The sequence below is a fragment of the Manis pentadactyla genome, chromosome 7 (genome assembly GCF_030020395.1).
Source record: "Manis pentadactyla isolate mManPen7 chromosome 7, mManPen7.hap1, whole genome shotgun sequence".
Lineage (NCBI taxonomy): Eukaryota > Metazoa > Chordata > Mammalia > Pholidota > Manidae > Manis > Manis pentadactyla.
In genome coordinates, this window is record NC_080025.1 from 146,077,208 (window position 1) to 146,090,481 (window position 13,274).

The 13,274-nt window shown below is 50.5% G+C and overlaps 1 protein-coding gene across 3 annotated transcripts in view; it reads left to right on the forward strand.

Moving 5' to 3' along the window:
* The window catches only part of DPP6 (dipeptidyl peptidase like 6), an 839,060-nt gene that overhangs the window by 217,505 nt on the left and 608,281 nt on the right, over positions 1-13,274 (forward strand). The window contains exon 1 of one of the 3 annotated variants that reach the window (XM_036899604.2): positions 8,663-9,255. The exons of the other annotated variants lie outside the window; for them this stretch is intronic. Within the exon in view, the coding sequence (XP_036755499.2) occupies positions 9,019-9,255 (237 nt within the window). The 5' untranslated portion in view covers positions 8,663-9,018. Of the gene's footprint in view, positions 1-8,662; positions 9,256-13,274 lie in introns of those variants that run through there. 3 annotated transcript variants of the gene reach the window in all.

Consider the following 13,274-nt stretch of genomic DNA (forward strand, 5'->3'; position numbering starts at 1 on the left):
GAGAGTGGTCTGTGACAGGACACGGTCAGGAATGAGATCTCATCCTGGTCTAGTGACCAGACTTCCAGCCCCCTCCCTGTGGGAGTTACAGATGGGTCAGTATATAGGGCTATGGGAGGTACATGCACAGGCCATGAAGATAAAACAAAACTTCCCCATAAGATGCTCTTACCTCCTGGATGTTTTGGGTACACTCCCATGATCTTTGGGGGCCACTCCTGTTACTCTGTTACTCCAGGAACACACAGGAGGCCAGCTTCCAGGCCTTTCCCCAAGGTGCCAGAAGGGCCGGCCATCACTGATCCATGTGTCAAAATGTCCAGGGCCACCTCCACTCAACAGAGTCTTCAGGGCTTAATGCAGTTGGGGCTGGCAGCAGGATGTTGCTCTGCCGGCCATATCCTGGCTTCAATAACTCCTCTTTGGTTTGCACACACAGTTGTATAGGAGAGACAGCAGTGTGTGTTAGCATATCCACAGGGCTCAAGGCTCCTTTTGGGGTTTTCTCATTCAAATGCTGTAGCACAGTCCATAAATGAACTGACCAGCCCCGTAGACTACTGGTGTCCAAATTCAGACCAGATTTCAACAAACCATTGTACCTTTCTATCATGCCTGCCCTGGTAGGGAAATATGGTGTGTGTGAAACTTCTACTTTATTAGTACCATTCTTGTAATGCATGTCCAGTAAAGTGGGTGCCTTGATCCCTCTCAATCACCTGTGGCCGGCCATAGGCTGCAAAGAGATGCTCTAGACCCCTTTTGGTGGTTTGCTGATCTGCACGACATGCAGGAAAATCAACCAATAGTCCAGTGGCTGTGTCCACACAAGTCAGGGCATACCAATATCCTTCTGATATGGGCAGAGGCCCAATGTAGTCTATCTGCCACCTGACAAGGGGTATTGGCGCCCTTACTATTGTCCCATGTTGCTGTGGGACTCAGTGTAAGTCCCTCTTAGACCACACAGGGCACTCCTGGGCTCTGCTGACTTCTTCAAAGGTCAATGGCAAGCCCCACTGACAGGCTACAGCCCACATTGTCTTTTGCCCCACGTGTAGCAAACACTGGTGTAGCCTTTGGGCCACATCAGAGGCAGGCTTTCCTTCTAGCCAGCGCTCTGGGGCCAGTGTGTCTGCTTCATCACTCCCTGGGGATGCCAAAGGCAAATGGCCTGTCACATGATATACAGTAATGGTCTTAGTCTGACCAGAGGCCCGTAGGTCTTGCCACAACTCTTGCCCCCAAAGGGGCTGGTGACCAACCATCCAGTTGGCATGGTACCATGTCAGTAGCCACAGGGTCAAGTCCCAATAGACAGCCCAGCTCTCAGTGCAGACAACTATGGGAGAAGGCTCCTGAGTGATCACAAGCCATACTGTCCACAACTCAGCCCACTGACTGCTCTTCCCCTCTCCATCCTCCATCCATACTGTCTCAGTCTTAGAAAGGAAAGCCACAGCCCTCCACTTCAGGGGCTGCCCATGACTGGAGCTGTCTGTGTACCAAGCATCTTCAGGTATAGGGGCTTTTCCCTCCTGATAAGGACTCTCAGCTACCAATGGCTCAAAAGCAAGTTCTTCCTGCTTTCCACTGGTATATGTCACTGCCCCAATAAGCATTGGAGTTCTCCACTTAAGGGGCTAGTAGAGAGGGTGTTATGCTGCTGTAAATATGTGCCCCATCTGGCCAGTGTAGATACCTGTGCCACGCCCTCTGTGGCCTTTGGGTCCAGTCTCACACCTGCCCCATGATGGGATATGTGATGATTACCTTGGTTATTACCTTGGTTGGAGCTGTTCTGGTGATGGGGTCCATGGCCAGCAAGGCATAGTACACAGCAGCCAGTTGCTTCTCTGTCAAGGTGTACCGGACCTCTGCTCCTTTCCATAGTTGTGACCAGAATCCAGCAGGTTGGCATGTCCATTCAAGTCGCTGCCAAAGGCCCCATCCCTAACCATCTTCGGTTACGTGAACATCCAGCTCACAGGGCCTTGATGAGTCACGTCCACCAGCTCATCCTGGGCATAGGGGCAGAGCATGGAGTGCTCCACAACCCAGGGAGGGGGCGGCTCCTCCCCCTGAGGAGCCCATGGTTGTTGTGTTTTTATTTTCTTAATTACAACAGGGTAGGCCTTTAATGTGGGAGAGGTTGATGCCTCAGGCGGTGGCCTCCGCCCAAATTGGCCCTGGGCTCCACCCCTCCATCCTCTCCCAACATCTCCTCTGCCACCTCTGGGGTCGAAGGCACCGCCCTTTCCTTCCCCTCCCCCATAGCCTCCTGCAGCATGGGTTCTCCAGCTGTGTCCTCCCTCGCTGGTAGTATGTCTTCCAGGAGTGTGACCTGTCTTCTCAATAACTGTCTCTCTTCCTTAAGGGCATCCCATAGGTCATTGCCCGGCTCCTCCAAACAATGCTGAAGTGTGTGTGTGTCTCTCTCTCCTCGATAACCCTCTCTTTCTTCTTGATAACCCTTTCTACTACCTCAAGCAAAAAGACATCCCACAATCCCAGCTGCTACACAGCCACTCAGGGCCTCTAAGCAGTCCTCTATCTCACAGGGGGCTAATTCCACAACTTCCGGTGTCTCTACCCTCCTAGACGGTGCTTTACCCTAGACCAATTCACCACGGGGGGCTACCCAATTGGAAGCCCCACAGATAGTGGGCTCCTGGGTGAAGCTGCACCCTCTACCCCTGCAGCCACTGGGCATCCCCCACATTATCCATGGTGGGGGGGTTCTGAGCATCTCCCCACCATCTCTAGGGGCAGCCCGCCCAAGGGTCACATCCATGTAGACTGATTTCAGGTTCAGAGTTCTTGCTGACTACCACCAGATGTAACTCCAGGGAGAAAATCCGGGGGCAAAATACCTTTGAAACCAAAATCAGTCAAAGGGAGAAATAAAGTAGGAGAAACCCATTTATTGTTTACAAGCAGTCTTCCGCTCATGCTCTGCTGTGTCTCTTGCAACTTGGCTACAGAAGAAGGGACCCCACCCAACTCTCCGGTCCAGATATGCCCTTACTTACCCTAGTAATTACCTGTTGAAACGGAGATGGACTACTTCTCTCCACCCCTTGGAAACACCTATTGATAGGGAGATGCACTAAGGCCAGGAGAGAGATTCTGGAAACATTGCAGTTTTACCCACACACATGTTCTTATCTGATGCATCACCTGAGTGCAAGAGCTCAGCCATGCTGTGCACGACCTTGAAAACCTCTGCCTGCATCACGTCCACTCTCATGCCATTGGCCAGAGTCAGTGACAACATTCCAGTGGATCACAGCTTTGCATGTGGAAATAATTGGCTTATCTCAGAGATGAGTCATCAGCACCTAGAGACGCAGGCCTGGAGATGGAGCCATGCGTTCAGCTGAGTCACGCTTTGGAGGCGGAGGCTGCCACGCCTCCCTAGGGCTCCCTGCTGCACATAGGGGCTCATCCCCTGGTGCTTGTGCTGTTCGTCCTAGCCGTGGCCAGGGATGGCGTGCTTCACGCAGGCCTTGGTGTTGTTTATATGGGTGCTATTCCATACAGTGTCTTAACTCAAAGGAATGGTCTCCATTCTGGTAATTTCTGACATGGGGTAAGATGATGAAGGAAATGAGTTTTCAAGACTTTTCAAATGTACACAAGCAGATGTTCAAGAAAGAGGGGGCTCTGCTCCCGCCCGGGCCTGCCTCCCAGCTGGCTTCTGGTGGTGATTCTCGGAGGCCTTTGACCGTAGCTGTTTGTCATTTAGAAGGAGCCTCCTGCATCTCCCTGGGAAGGGCAGTGTTGGGGCCTGGAGGCCTGTTCACATATGTGGCCTTGTTTTGTGATCTCCAGCTGGCCAGCCCTGTCCTTCTGGGGTAGTTGGGCTACATCAGCCTCCCACTCAGCCTCCCTCAAGTTCAGTCCTGCCATACATTCATGGAATATACCACATCCCCTTCCGTTCTTTATAATTGGGCTCATCGTTAGTGGAGTATGACTTTTTAAAATTTTTCTGTAAGGATTTCCTTTGGCCTGCAAGTGAGTATAGCTTACAGGGCAGGATTACTTGACTGAGCCTTAGGGCCTATGTGTGAATGGTGCTTCTCTTTTCTATCCTTTTCTAATCTATTGTTACTTTCCATTGAAAGCCCAGAATCCCTTTGGGTGACATGCAGCAAAAGGAAAAACCAAACCAAATGAAAAAACCCAGGTGAGGGTTTGAGCCCTGTACTGCCTAGCTTGCAGCATTTAGCTGTAGAGCTGGCCCAGCCCTGGTCCTTCAAAATGCTGCCATCCATGGGTCACAGAGGCCATCCATCAGTCAGAGAGAGCAGATAAAAGCTCTCTCTGCTCCCAGAGCACAGCCATCACCTCCTAGGTTAAAAAAATGGAAGCACTGAATTGCCGAGGCTCATTTCCGTCACTTTAACATTAAAGGGAAGCAGAGTTAACTTAATTCGCTGGATGCAGGGAAGTGCACGCTTTGAAAGGGCAGGGAGCTCACGGGCCATTTCGGAGCAGAAGTCACTTCCCTTTTGATATGATCATGCTTGATATATGAATTAGGACAGTTCAGATAATGACATGGTTATGTTCAAATGATTGCCAGGGACAAGCAGAAACCACAGACTCCTCTCCTTCTCATGCTCTAAAACTCTTAAGAGCCTTGGAAAGCATTGCAGAAGCTATTACTATAGAATGAGAGACCGTGAAAAGACAAGTTGCTGTCTCCTCTAGGAGGTAAAGTGATTATTTGGATTTCTGAGGCAACACTGGTAGTAAAATGTGAGGTTTTGTAAGTATGCAGAGAGCACCCAAGAATTTTTAGAAAAAAAAAATATGGCCTGTGGCTATTGATTGAGAGCAATGCAAGAATGAAAAACGAGGGAGAGAGAGGGCAGAAAGGAGAAGGGCCTGTGGGCACACGTGAAGAGGGAGGGGATGAACAGAGACCGGGCAGAGCCCCTAGGGGGAGCACTGCCGGGGGAAGGCTGCCCACCGCGCCAGGAGGGAAATATTTGCTCTCAGTTGACACCAGCCGTTTAGTTGAATCAATGCTCGTTTTATTTACTTGGCAATTGACTTTACCACTTGTGTAGATCAATGACGTGTGCTTGTGTGCGTGTTCTGGGGCAGACAGTGGGGGGGCTCGCAGGGAAGTTAGTTGAACCCATGCTTGAACAATGTATACAGATCACATGGTTGCATATCGGCTGTACTAAAATGCAGAGGAATGTCCTATTGGGAAATTAACGTTTAACTTTATTAATTTTAGAACCTTTGGTTGGGTTAAAGAAATGCTTTTCCTTAAAACATGTGAATCTTTAAGTATCAGTTTGAAAAGCTCAAAATCAACTCAATTGGTTTCTTAATTTTGTGTTTCTTTAAAAGCCAGGAACAGCAGTTCCTTTTTCTCATACTGGACATTTCCTATTTGGAAAGTTTGGAAAGGAATCATTCGACCGAGACTCTTATTAGGAGCCATCTTGCAAAAATAAATTTTTTTAAAGAAGAAATAGATGGAGATAGATTGTTGAGAATATGCCTTGTATTCATGTATTGGTTGAACAGTGTATTTTCTCAAGCTACCCAATTATTTGCCTTATTTTCCCCCATTTGTATGAGGACAAGGTGATAAGATTTAAAGGATGCTCATGCCCAGTGTTGTAGGGAAATCCTTCCATCAGAATGTGCTAAGTTGGCCATTTAATTTCTCCAAATATCAGTGTTTAGAAAAGAATGCAAATCTTAAATAGAATTCTGCCCTCCTCTTTTTCCTCACAGAGAAAGGGGAAGTAAACTATAGGATACAATTCTTGCCTAGAAAAAAGAAAACCTCTTAGCTAATAAAAACCTTGCTCAAGACTGCTGAACTCAGTATACTTTTTGTATTTTTACAGTGCTTAGCTTGCATGTAGACCGAAAAGTTCCCTTTATTGTCATTTTTTAAATGGCTAGCTACCATATTTCGCAGCATCTGCCTAATTCCAATGATTTATCATATTTGTTTTGTAAATTGGCTCTGGGGAAAATAAACACACCCTCACACCTTTACTTCATAAGTAGGGAAGGAAAAGCATATGAAACCAGGTGGAAAAATGGGCCAGTGGACATGGTTTTAAGCAGTACTGAGGAATTAAAATCTTAATATGAAATAACCCATGCCATATTTTCAAAAATAGTTTCCCATACTTATCCAATAAGCAGGAATGGAAATCTGCAACACAGCGTATTCCAGATAGTCAATGACAGGTGAGCAGAGGGCGTTACTGACATGTTTCCTTTGTAAATGCTACACGTGTATTTAAATGCCCATTGAGAAGTGTTGCTACTCTTCAGATGAGCTTTTTCTTTTTCAGGGGATGGGGTTCTAAAAAGGTAATTGAAAGCAATAAGAGATGTAATTATGGATCATAAACTTAAAATACTATAGGCTGTAATTCTCTGCAATTGGTCACTTCACTCGTTCTAAAAATATTAACCAGGCTGCTCTTTTGTATTTGGGACTTCAGAATCCTGACAGTTTATCTAAAGATATGCTGTAGTTTCTGTATCGATGTTTAAGACAAATTTAGATGTGTGAGTGCACGCATGCTCATGCAAGCATGCCCACACTCACACTCAAAGTCTAAAACACTCTTTAAAATGTGTTCAACATGCAAGGTGGAGGAAATGAGCCAGATTTGTTTGAAGCTAGGTAATGCACCCTCAGGCTAGATTGTGCCTGAGAAACCTGGCCCTTCACACCCTGCTCTCTGCTGTTCGGTCTCCTTTCACACTTTGTCTTCCTGACCAGCATCTCAACTGTACCTCAATTCTTCCTCCAGCTGTGTATGAGTTTTATAGGTTTTCATTTTATAAATAATTTAAAATAAGATTTGCTTATTATATTGTCTGAAAAATGTAGGCTTTTTAACTTGGACCAAGTTGTAATTTGCATACCTACAAGCTTACTTGAGAATATCATTTTTTAAAAGTGAGGGACAGATATGCCTGCTTTAAGCTCACTTAAGACCCAGTGTTGTTGCTATGCATACATCTGTTTGACATTTATATGATATATTGCTTATGATATATATACTGTCCATGTAAAGTGTAAGGTGTATTAGTATAAGAAACACATTTATAGTGCTTCTTCTGACAGTTTGTCTCAATATATGCATGTGTATTTTATGTGTGTCTATATATTAGGTAAGTAAGACTCTAGCTGTGTCTGCATTTAGTGAAATGTCAGGCTCTCCATGGTGCAGCGGAGCCCAGGAGCATTGCTTTCAAGTCGCTGTTCAAAAAGGCAGCTTCCCTCTGTCAAAGGCGCAGCTGGGGTGGGGGCGGGGGCGGGGGCGGGGGATGACAGCAAGGGTGCCTATTTATCTAAATGTGATGACTTTTAGAGTTTAGTTTCATGGCTCTGGTATGGTCGCCTCTATCTTCAAAGTGCAGCCGGGCTGCTGAAGCTCTGGGCTCCCCCGGACCTGCTGTGGACACCTGCCCACGCAGTAGGCCTCTTGCTGGGCTGGAGCCTCTCACTATTGGGATAATGGTTTTGCCTGTTTTCATAGTTGGCGGTATAGGAAACGTGCCTTTAAACACTCTAATGATTACACTTTTTCTCATGATGGAGGGAAACCACTTGGATTAAACAGGATGGATGTAGTATTAGTTTTAATTGAAACAAGACTACCCACCAGGTTGAAAGCTTGGGAAGAGCGTGGGAAGGACTGGAAGGTGCTCGCTCGGGAGATTTATTCACCAGCGTCCAGTTCCTCCCTCGAGGTTAGGGACACAGGCAGGAGGCAATTTCAGGACCTGGCCGCGGGTCTCCCTGGGATTTCTGGGCTTGGACCGTGGGGCCAGGACAATGCCTTGCACTCAGACCCAAGCAAGGCTGGGGAGCCCACCGTGTGGCCTGCTGAGCGGCCTGGCTGCGCCTGTTTTTTTGCAAACCTGTTTCCTAAGTTAGTCCTGGAAACCTGCGTGGCCCAGGGAGCACCGCTGAGTCCCGGGAGAAGGTGCAGGTGACGATGCCCACCTTGACCTGGCATGGAGGGCGCAGCACAGTGTCTGCGAGCCCTCCACCTGTCCCCTCGGGAGTTTCAGGTCCCCGGTCGGACTGGCACCCAGGATGGCACAGATCGTCCCGGCCGGAAAGGCGGCAAACGGGTGGGAAGAGGCCGCGCCAGGAGGCCGTGGGGACGCGACGGAGGAGCGCCCCGGGTCCCCGGGAAGGACGGAGGCGCGCGTTCCCGGAGGGAGGGCGCCCCCCAGGAGAGGCCGGGCAGAGGGCGCTGGAGCAGGCCGAGTCGGGGCGCCAGACCGGGCGCGCTTCGCCGGGGGCGCGGGCGGGGCACGGCCGGAAAGTTGCGGGCTCCCCGAAAGCCGCAGCCCTGCCCGCGTTCACCGAAAATGAAAACAGAGCTCGCGAGCCCCAGGCAGCTGGGATGTGGGGGGGGTGGCTCCCTTGGCTGCGTGGCTCCGGGCCCCCCGGGCCTGCCCTCGCTGGCCCTGCGCGACCTTGCCCTCCCTCTTCTCTTCTCCCCGGGCATCTCGGGGGGAGGGGGCGGCCCGCGGGGGCCTGGCGGCGGCGCGGCAAGTTAGGAGGGGCAGCCGGGGGGCCGCGCGGGGGCCTCGCAGGGCGCCGGGGAGGAGCGCCGGCCCGGGAGGGAGGAGCGCCGGCCCGGGCGGGGGCGCGCGGAGCTCCGCTCTGCATGGTCGCCGGGCTCTAGGTGGTGCCACATCCCCGGCCTAGGCATTTCCCTCCTTTCTGTTATTTGGGTTTCTGCCTCCGCCGGTCTGATCAGGCCGCGCGTGGCCGTGGGGGGAGTTGGAAAGCCGAGGAGCAGAGGGCACGCCCGCGACCCCCGCGCCGCCGGGCCGCCCGTGTGCGGCGGGAGGGGCGGGCGGCTGGCCGGCGGCCCCTCGAGCGGCGCGGAGACGCGGCCGCGCTGCCCGCCGCCCGTGTGCGGCGGCGGCTGCCTGTCCTCCCCGGAGCGGCGGGAGCGGAGCCCGCAGGGAGGGCGCCGGCGGGCGCGGGCACCGATGGCTTCGCTGTACCAGCGCTTCACGGGCAAGATCAACACCTCGCGGTCCTTCCCGGCGCCCCCGGAGGCGAGCCGCCTCCTGGGCGGCCAGGGGCCGGAGGAGGACGGCGCGGCGGCCAAGCCCCCCGGAGCCCAGGCGCCCGCGGCGGTGCCCCGGGAGCGCGGCGGCGGCGGCGGCGCGGGCGGCCGGCCCCGGTTCCAGTACCAGGCGCGGAGCGACTGTGACGACGAGGACGTAAGAGCACCTGGGTGGGTGGGGGGCGGCGCGGGGCCCGGCGCTCGGCGGGGACGCGCCTCCCGCACCCCGAGGGCCTGGGGCGGCCCTCCCGCCTTCCCTCCCCGCCGCCCCAAGCGGCTCTGTCTGCAGCGGCGGCGGCCGGGAGCTGGGGGGGGGACGGAGAGCCGCGCCGCGGGGTGTGCGGGTGCCGCCGACCCCACGGCGCGATGGTTCCTAGGGAGAGAATTTGTTCTGCCTGTGCTTCCAAGTTGATTTTAATTTTCTTTTCTGCGTTAAGACTGCGGAAGATGAAGCCCCAGGCCCTCCACCTGCCCCTGGAATCCAGCCATGCCCCCCTCACCTCCGTGCTGTCCCTTCACCCACATGCCCCCGCCTCTCCTGTCTCCTCACCGCTCATGCTGGTAAAGGTGGTGGCGGTGACGCTCTTTGGTGGGGGGAGGAGGGCTCTAGTATCTGAGGCCCAGCCTCCTGCCCCAGGGCCCAGCACAGTTCTTGCCTATGGGAGTCAGGTGGTGCCTGCCTCCCACGCCGGCCTTGGGCGAGCCGCTCTACCTTAGACCGGGTCAGCTCAAAACTTCTCTGGGAGCACGTTTCCTGCTCCTCTCTGGGCAAGAACCCTGGGTTTCAAAGGTTGGATTTGCATATCATCTTAGTAACTGGCGTCTCAGTTAGGACACCAGCAGGCTGTGTAGATGGATTTCAACCACCCCTGTTGATTCTTTCCAGCTTCCAGGGGGCCAGTGAGAGCCAGGAAGAGAGGAAACTGTTGTTTTCGAGCCCTTCTCTTCCAGGGCCAAGAATTCAAGAGGAAAATCCCAGACAAGCTCTCAGGCAGGCAGGCCGGGCCAGCTTGGCGGGTGTATCCCCTGGAGAGAGGCAGGGTGTGCTGGGCTGTAGAAGCCACTGCGTGTGCCTTTCAGGGGTTTCCCATCTGGGGACAGCAGGCACAGGTGCCCCGAGAGAGCCTACCCTGACACACCCCACTCAGCTCCCATCCCTGCACAGGAGCTTGCGGTCATTAAACCTTCCTGCCTTGGGTCACCCTGCTTTACCACTTCGTATTTCTCCTATGGTCGGGAGGGGGGTTGGCTGCTTTCACAGGGACAATTCCAGAACAGTCACTGAGGTTTTGTTGTTACTAGTTGTTTTGTTTTATGAATGGAGGGTGTGAAGACTGTAATAGGGCAAAAGTTTGTGGGAGATGGGGCTTGTCAAGTGTGAGCATACGAACACACACTCCCCCATACGTCCGTATCAGATCTTTTGTGAGATTTTCTTATTTTCATTTGGACCATTTCCAGATTCCCCTGGTTACATAGAAAGATGTCCCTCACTTCAGTGGGTCAGGTCCTCAGGGAAATGCACGAATTCTTAAGGCATCTGGTTCCAGGAACTCCAAGTCTTTGAGGAGGGGTTTCATTGGGGATGGTGAAAAATTCTGGAGGATTAAACTACTGAAAATCTTGACGGAGACAGTTGAGCTGCAATGCGGATGGAAATGATGCACTTTTTGCCTTGAATCTGACTTTAAACTAGAATTGTGTTATGCTTACAATGAAAACAATGTGCAGTCTCTTCCTAACAGGCTCTAGATGTCGCTAGGAGAAAGGAAAGGCCAAGTTTCTGGATTTTATTTCACAGGCTCTCCACCCATCCTTTTTTTTTTTTTTTTAATTTTAGTTTGGAGCTAAGATGTATTTATGCATTTCCTTCTTTTCAGTTTGAGTCTTGAACTGTTTCTCAGACTAGCAAAAGGGTTGAACTGAAGAACAAATTAGGGATTTAACATTTTCAGGTAATTTCTGACATGGCTGTAAGCAGTGTATCTAAAAAATTCATCAAGTCCTGATCAAATGTTTCCCTTAGAAAATACAGTAGTGTGTGTGTGGTGCCTATGTGTATTTATAGAGTATGTGTATATAATATCTTTATGAAACACATAAACATATATATACATTAAAATGTATAATTAAACCAATTATACAGGGCTAAATGTAGCATCCATTTCTTAAAAACACTTAACACATGCTTTTCTCAGGAAAGTTTTCTCAGGCATAACAGTTATGTCTAACGATGTACTGAAACACATTGTACATACTAAGCAACTTCCTTCAGGAACAGCGCCCACATATTGCTTAAGATAAGAGGTTCTAGTTAAAGGAAGATGTCGATATAAAACTGCCTTTCTGATACCATCTCTTGTCAAGACTAAAGAATCTCAAATAATTATTTTGCTACCCAAATTTAAACCTGGAGATACACAACTAAATTAGGAATGCATTGCATATTCTATTTATTGGCTCAAGCATTTAAAGCCCATACTTCAGCTGTTGGGGAGCTCCCCAGTGCTTCGGTGGGAGCTCTCTGGGGTGCTGAATCCTTCTCTGCGTTAGCACACAAGGAATCCGGCACTTAGGTCCCAACACTAAGGCTGGCAGCTTTGTTGGTCTTCTGGGGCCTGTCAGGCAGGGCAGTCTGTTCCATCGTACAGAAACAGGTTTCCCGTCTTGGTCACTGAGATGATGGTAAGTGACATCACTTTAAACTCCAGTGGGCTTTGTGCCTCTTGTCCTTCCATCCAGGAAGAGGGACATAAAATGTAGTTCCTGACCTTTGTGTATAAGTACACACACATACCTTAATACTGAGAACAGGTAACTCCCTGAAATAAAACTTAAGGTAGTCACAAGGTGTAGCCAAGATAAAGCAAATGCCAGGTTACATGGCAGATAACCAACGAGCTAATGCACTGCCTACCTGCGCACACGACACCAAAAAGGGGTTTCTTCCCCATGTAGCACCACAGAAAAGCCTGTTTGGGGTGGTTCAGTTCTAGGATGTGAAGTTCAACTTTGAAATAGAGTTCCCTCATCAATCTTAAATTTATTTCAATATAAAGCTAATTACTGGGGCAACCAACAGCTCTTTGATTTAAAATTCATTTTGTAGGTTTAAAAATAGGTCGACTCTTAAAGGAAATGCTGCTGCTAGTGACTTTTAATGGAATCTAGTAACTTCCAATAGGTATTAACTGTAACTAATGTTCAGATCCTGAACTTTGTCACACCCCTGCTGGAGTGCTGCATTTTGATTTTGTAAAGGACCCTGGGGGCCTGGGGCACTCTCAGGTCAGTAGTCTTGCGGAGGTCACATCAGCCCGTTCCCGTATTCTTCATTTCTACAGACACATGGTTTCCTAATGATACAAATGCAATGACAACAGGATCTTAAAACAGCAAATTGGCCCAAACCGGGGCTGAGCAAGAACTGCACATGGTATCCATCAGCCCGACAGGACCAGTTTCATCATCCCACCTTCCTTCAGCCACCAGCCCCTCCTCTTTCTCTGGGTCCTGAGTTCCCATCCGCCTGATGCTACCATCCTGCTCATCACTTCTGCATCAGCAGCTTAAATTTTTTAAGTACCTTGACTCCACCTACACGTTTAATGTACCCTGTTACTTTCTTCTGCCCCAATTTTAAGTGTTCTCTTAAGATATTTACCTTCACATGGTTTTCCTAGAATATGAGAAAAAGCCTAAAACTTTCAACTATTTCTTTGATCCCATTATTCTCATGACTGATTTGACAGTGCTCAGTGTTCTCGCCTACATAAGAGCTCTGGGATGTCACAGGTGGGGTGTCACAGGGCCGTGGGAGCTCAAACGGAGAGGGAGGGAGAGTTGCGGTCTCCTCCTTCAGAGCAGTCGTCCCCGAGAGCAGGTGCCGTTCCCAGCGAGGCACGGGGAAGAGCTCGGTGAACACATGTTGCCGCTGTGACTGATGGGAGTGCCACCTCATACTCCACCGGCGCGTTCTTCTCTGCCCACACACAGAAATGAAGAGCGTCTCCCTCGGTCTGTACTGCTGGCTCAGGCTACTGTCCTGTTTTCCTTCTTCTTACACTGTCCAGCTTGTCAGTCACGTAGTCTACATCTGATTCCACTTACTTGTTATCAACAACCCTCTTTTCCTTACCTAGCATGGTGGCAGACTGGCCGTCTTCCTATGTCCAT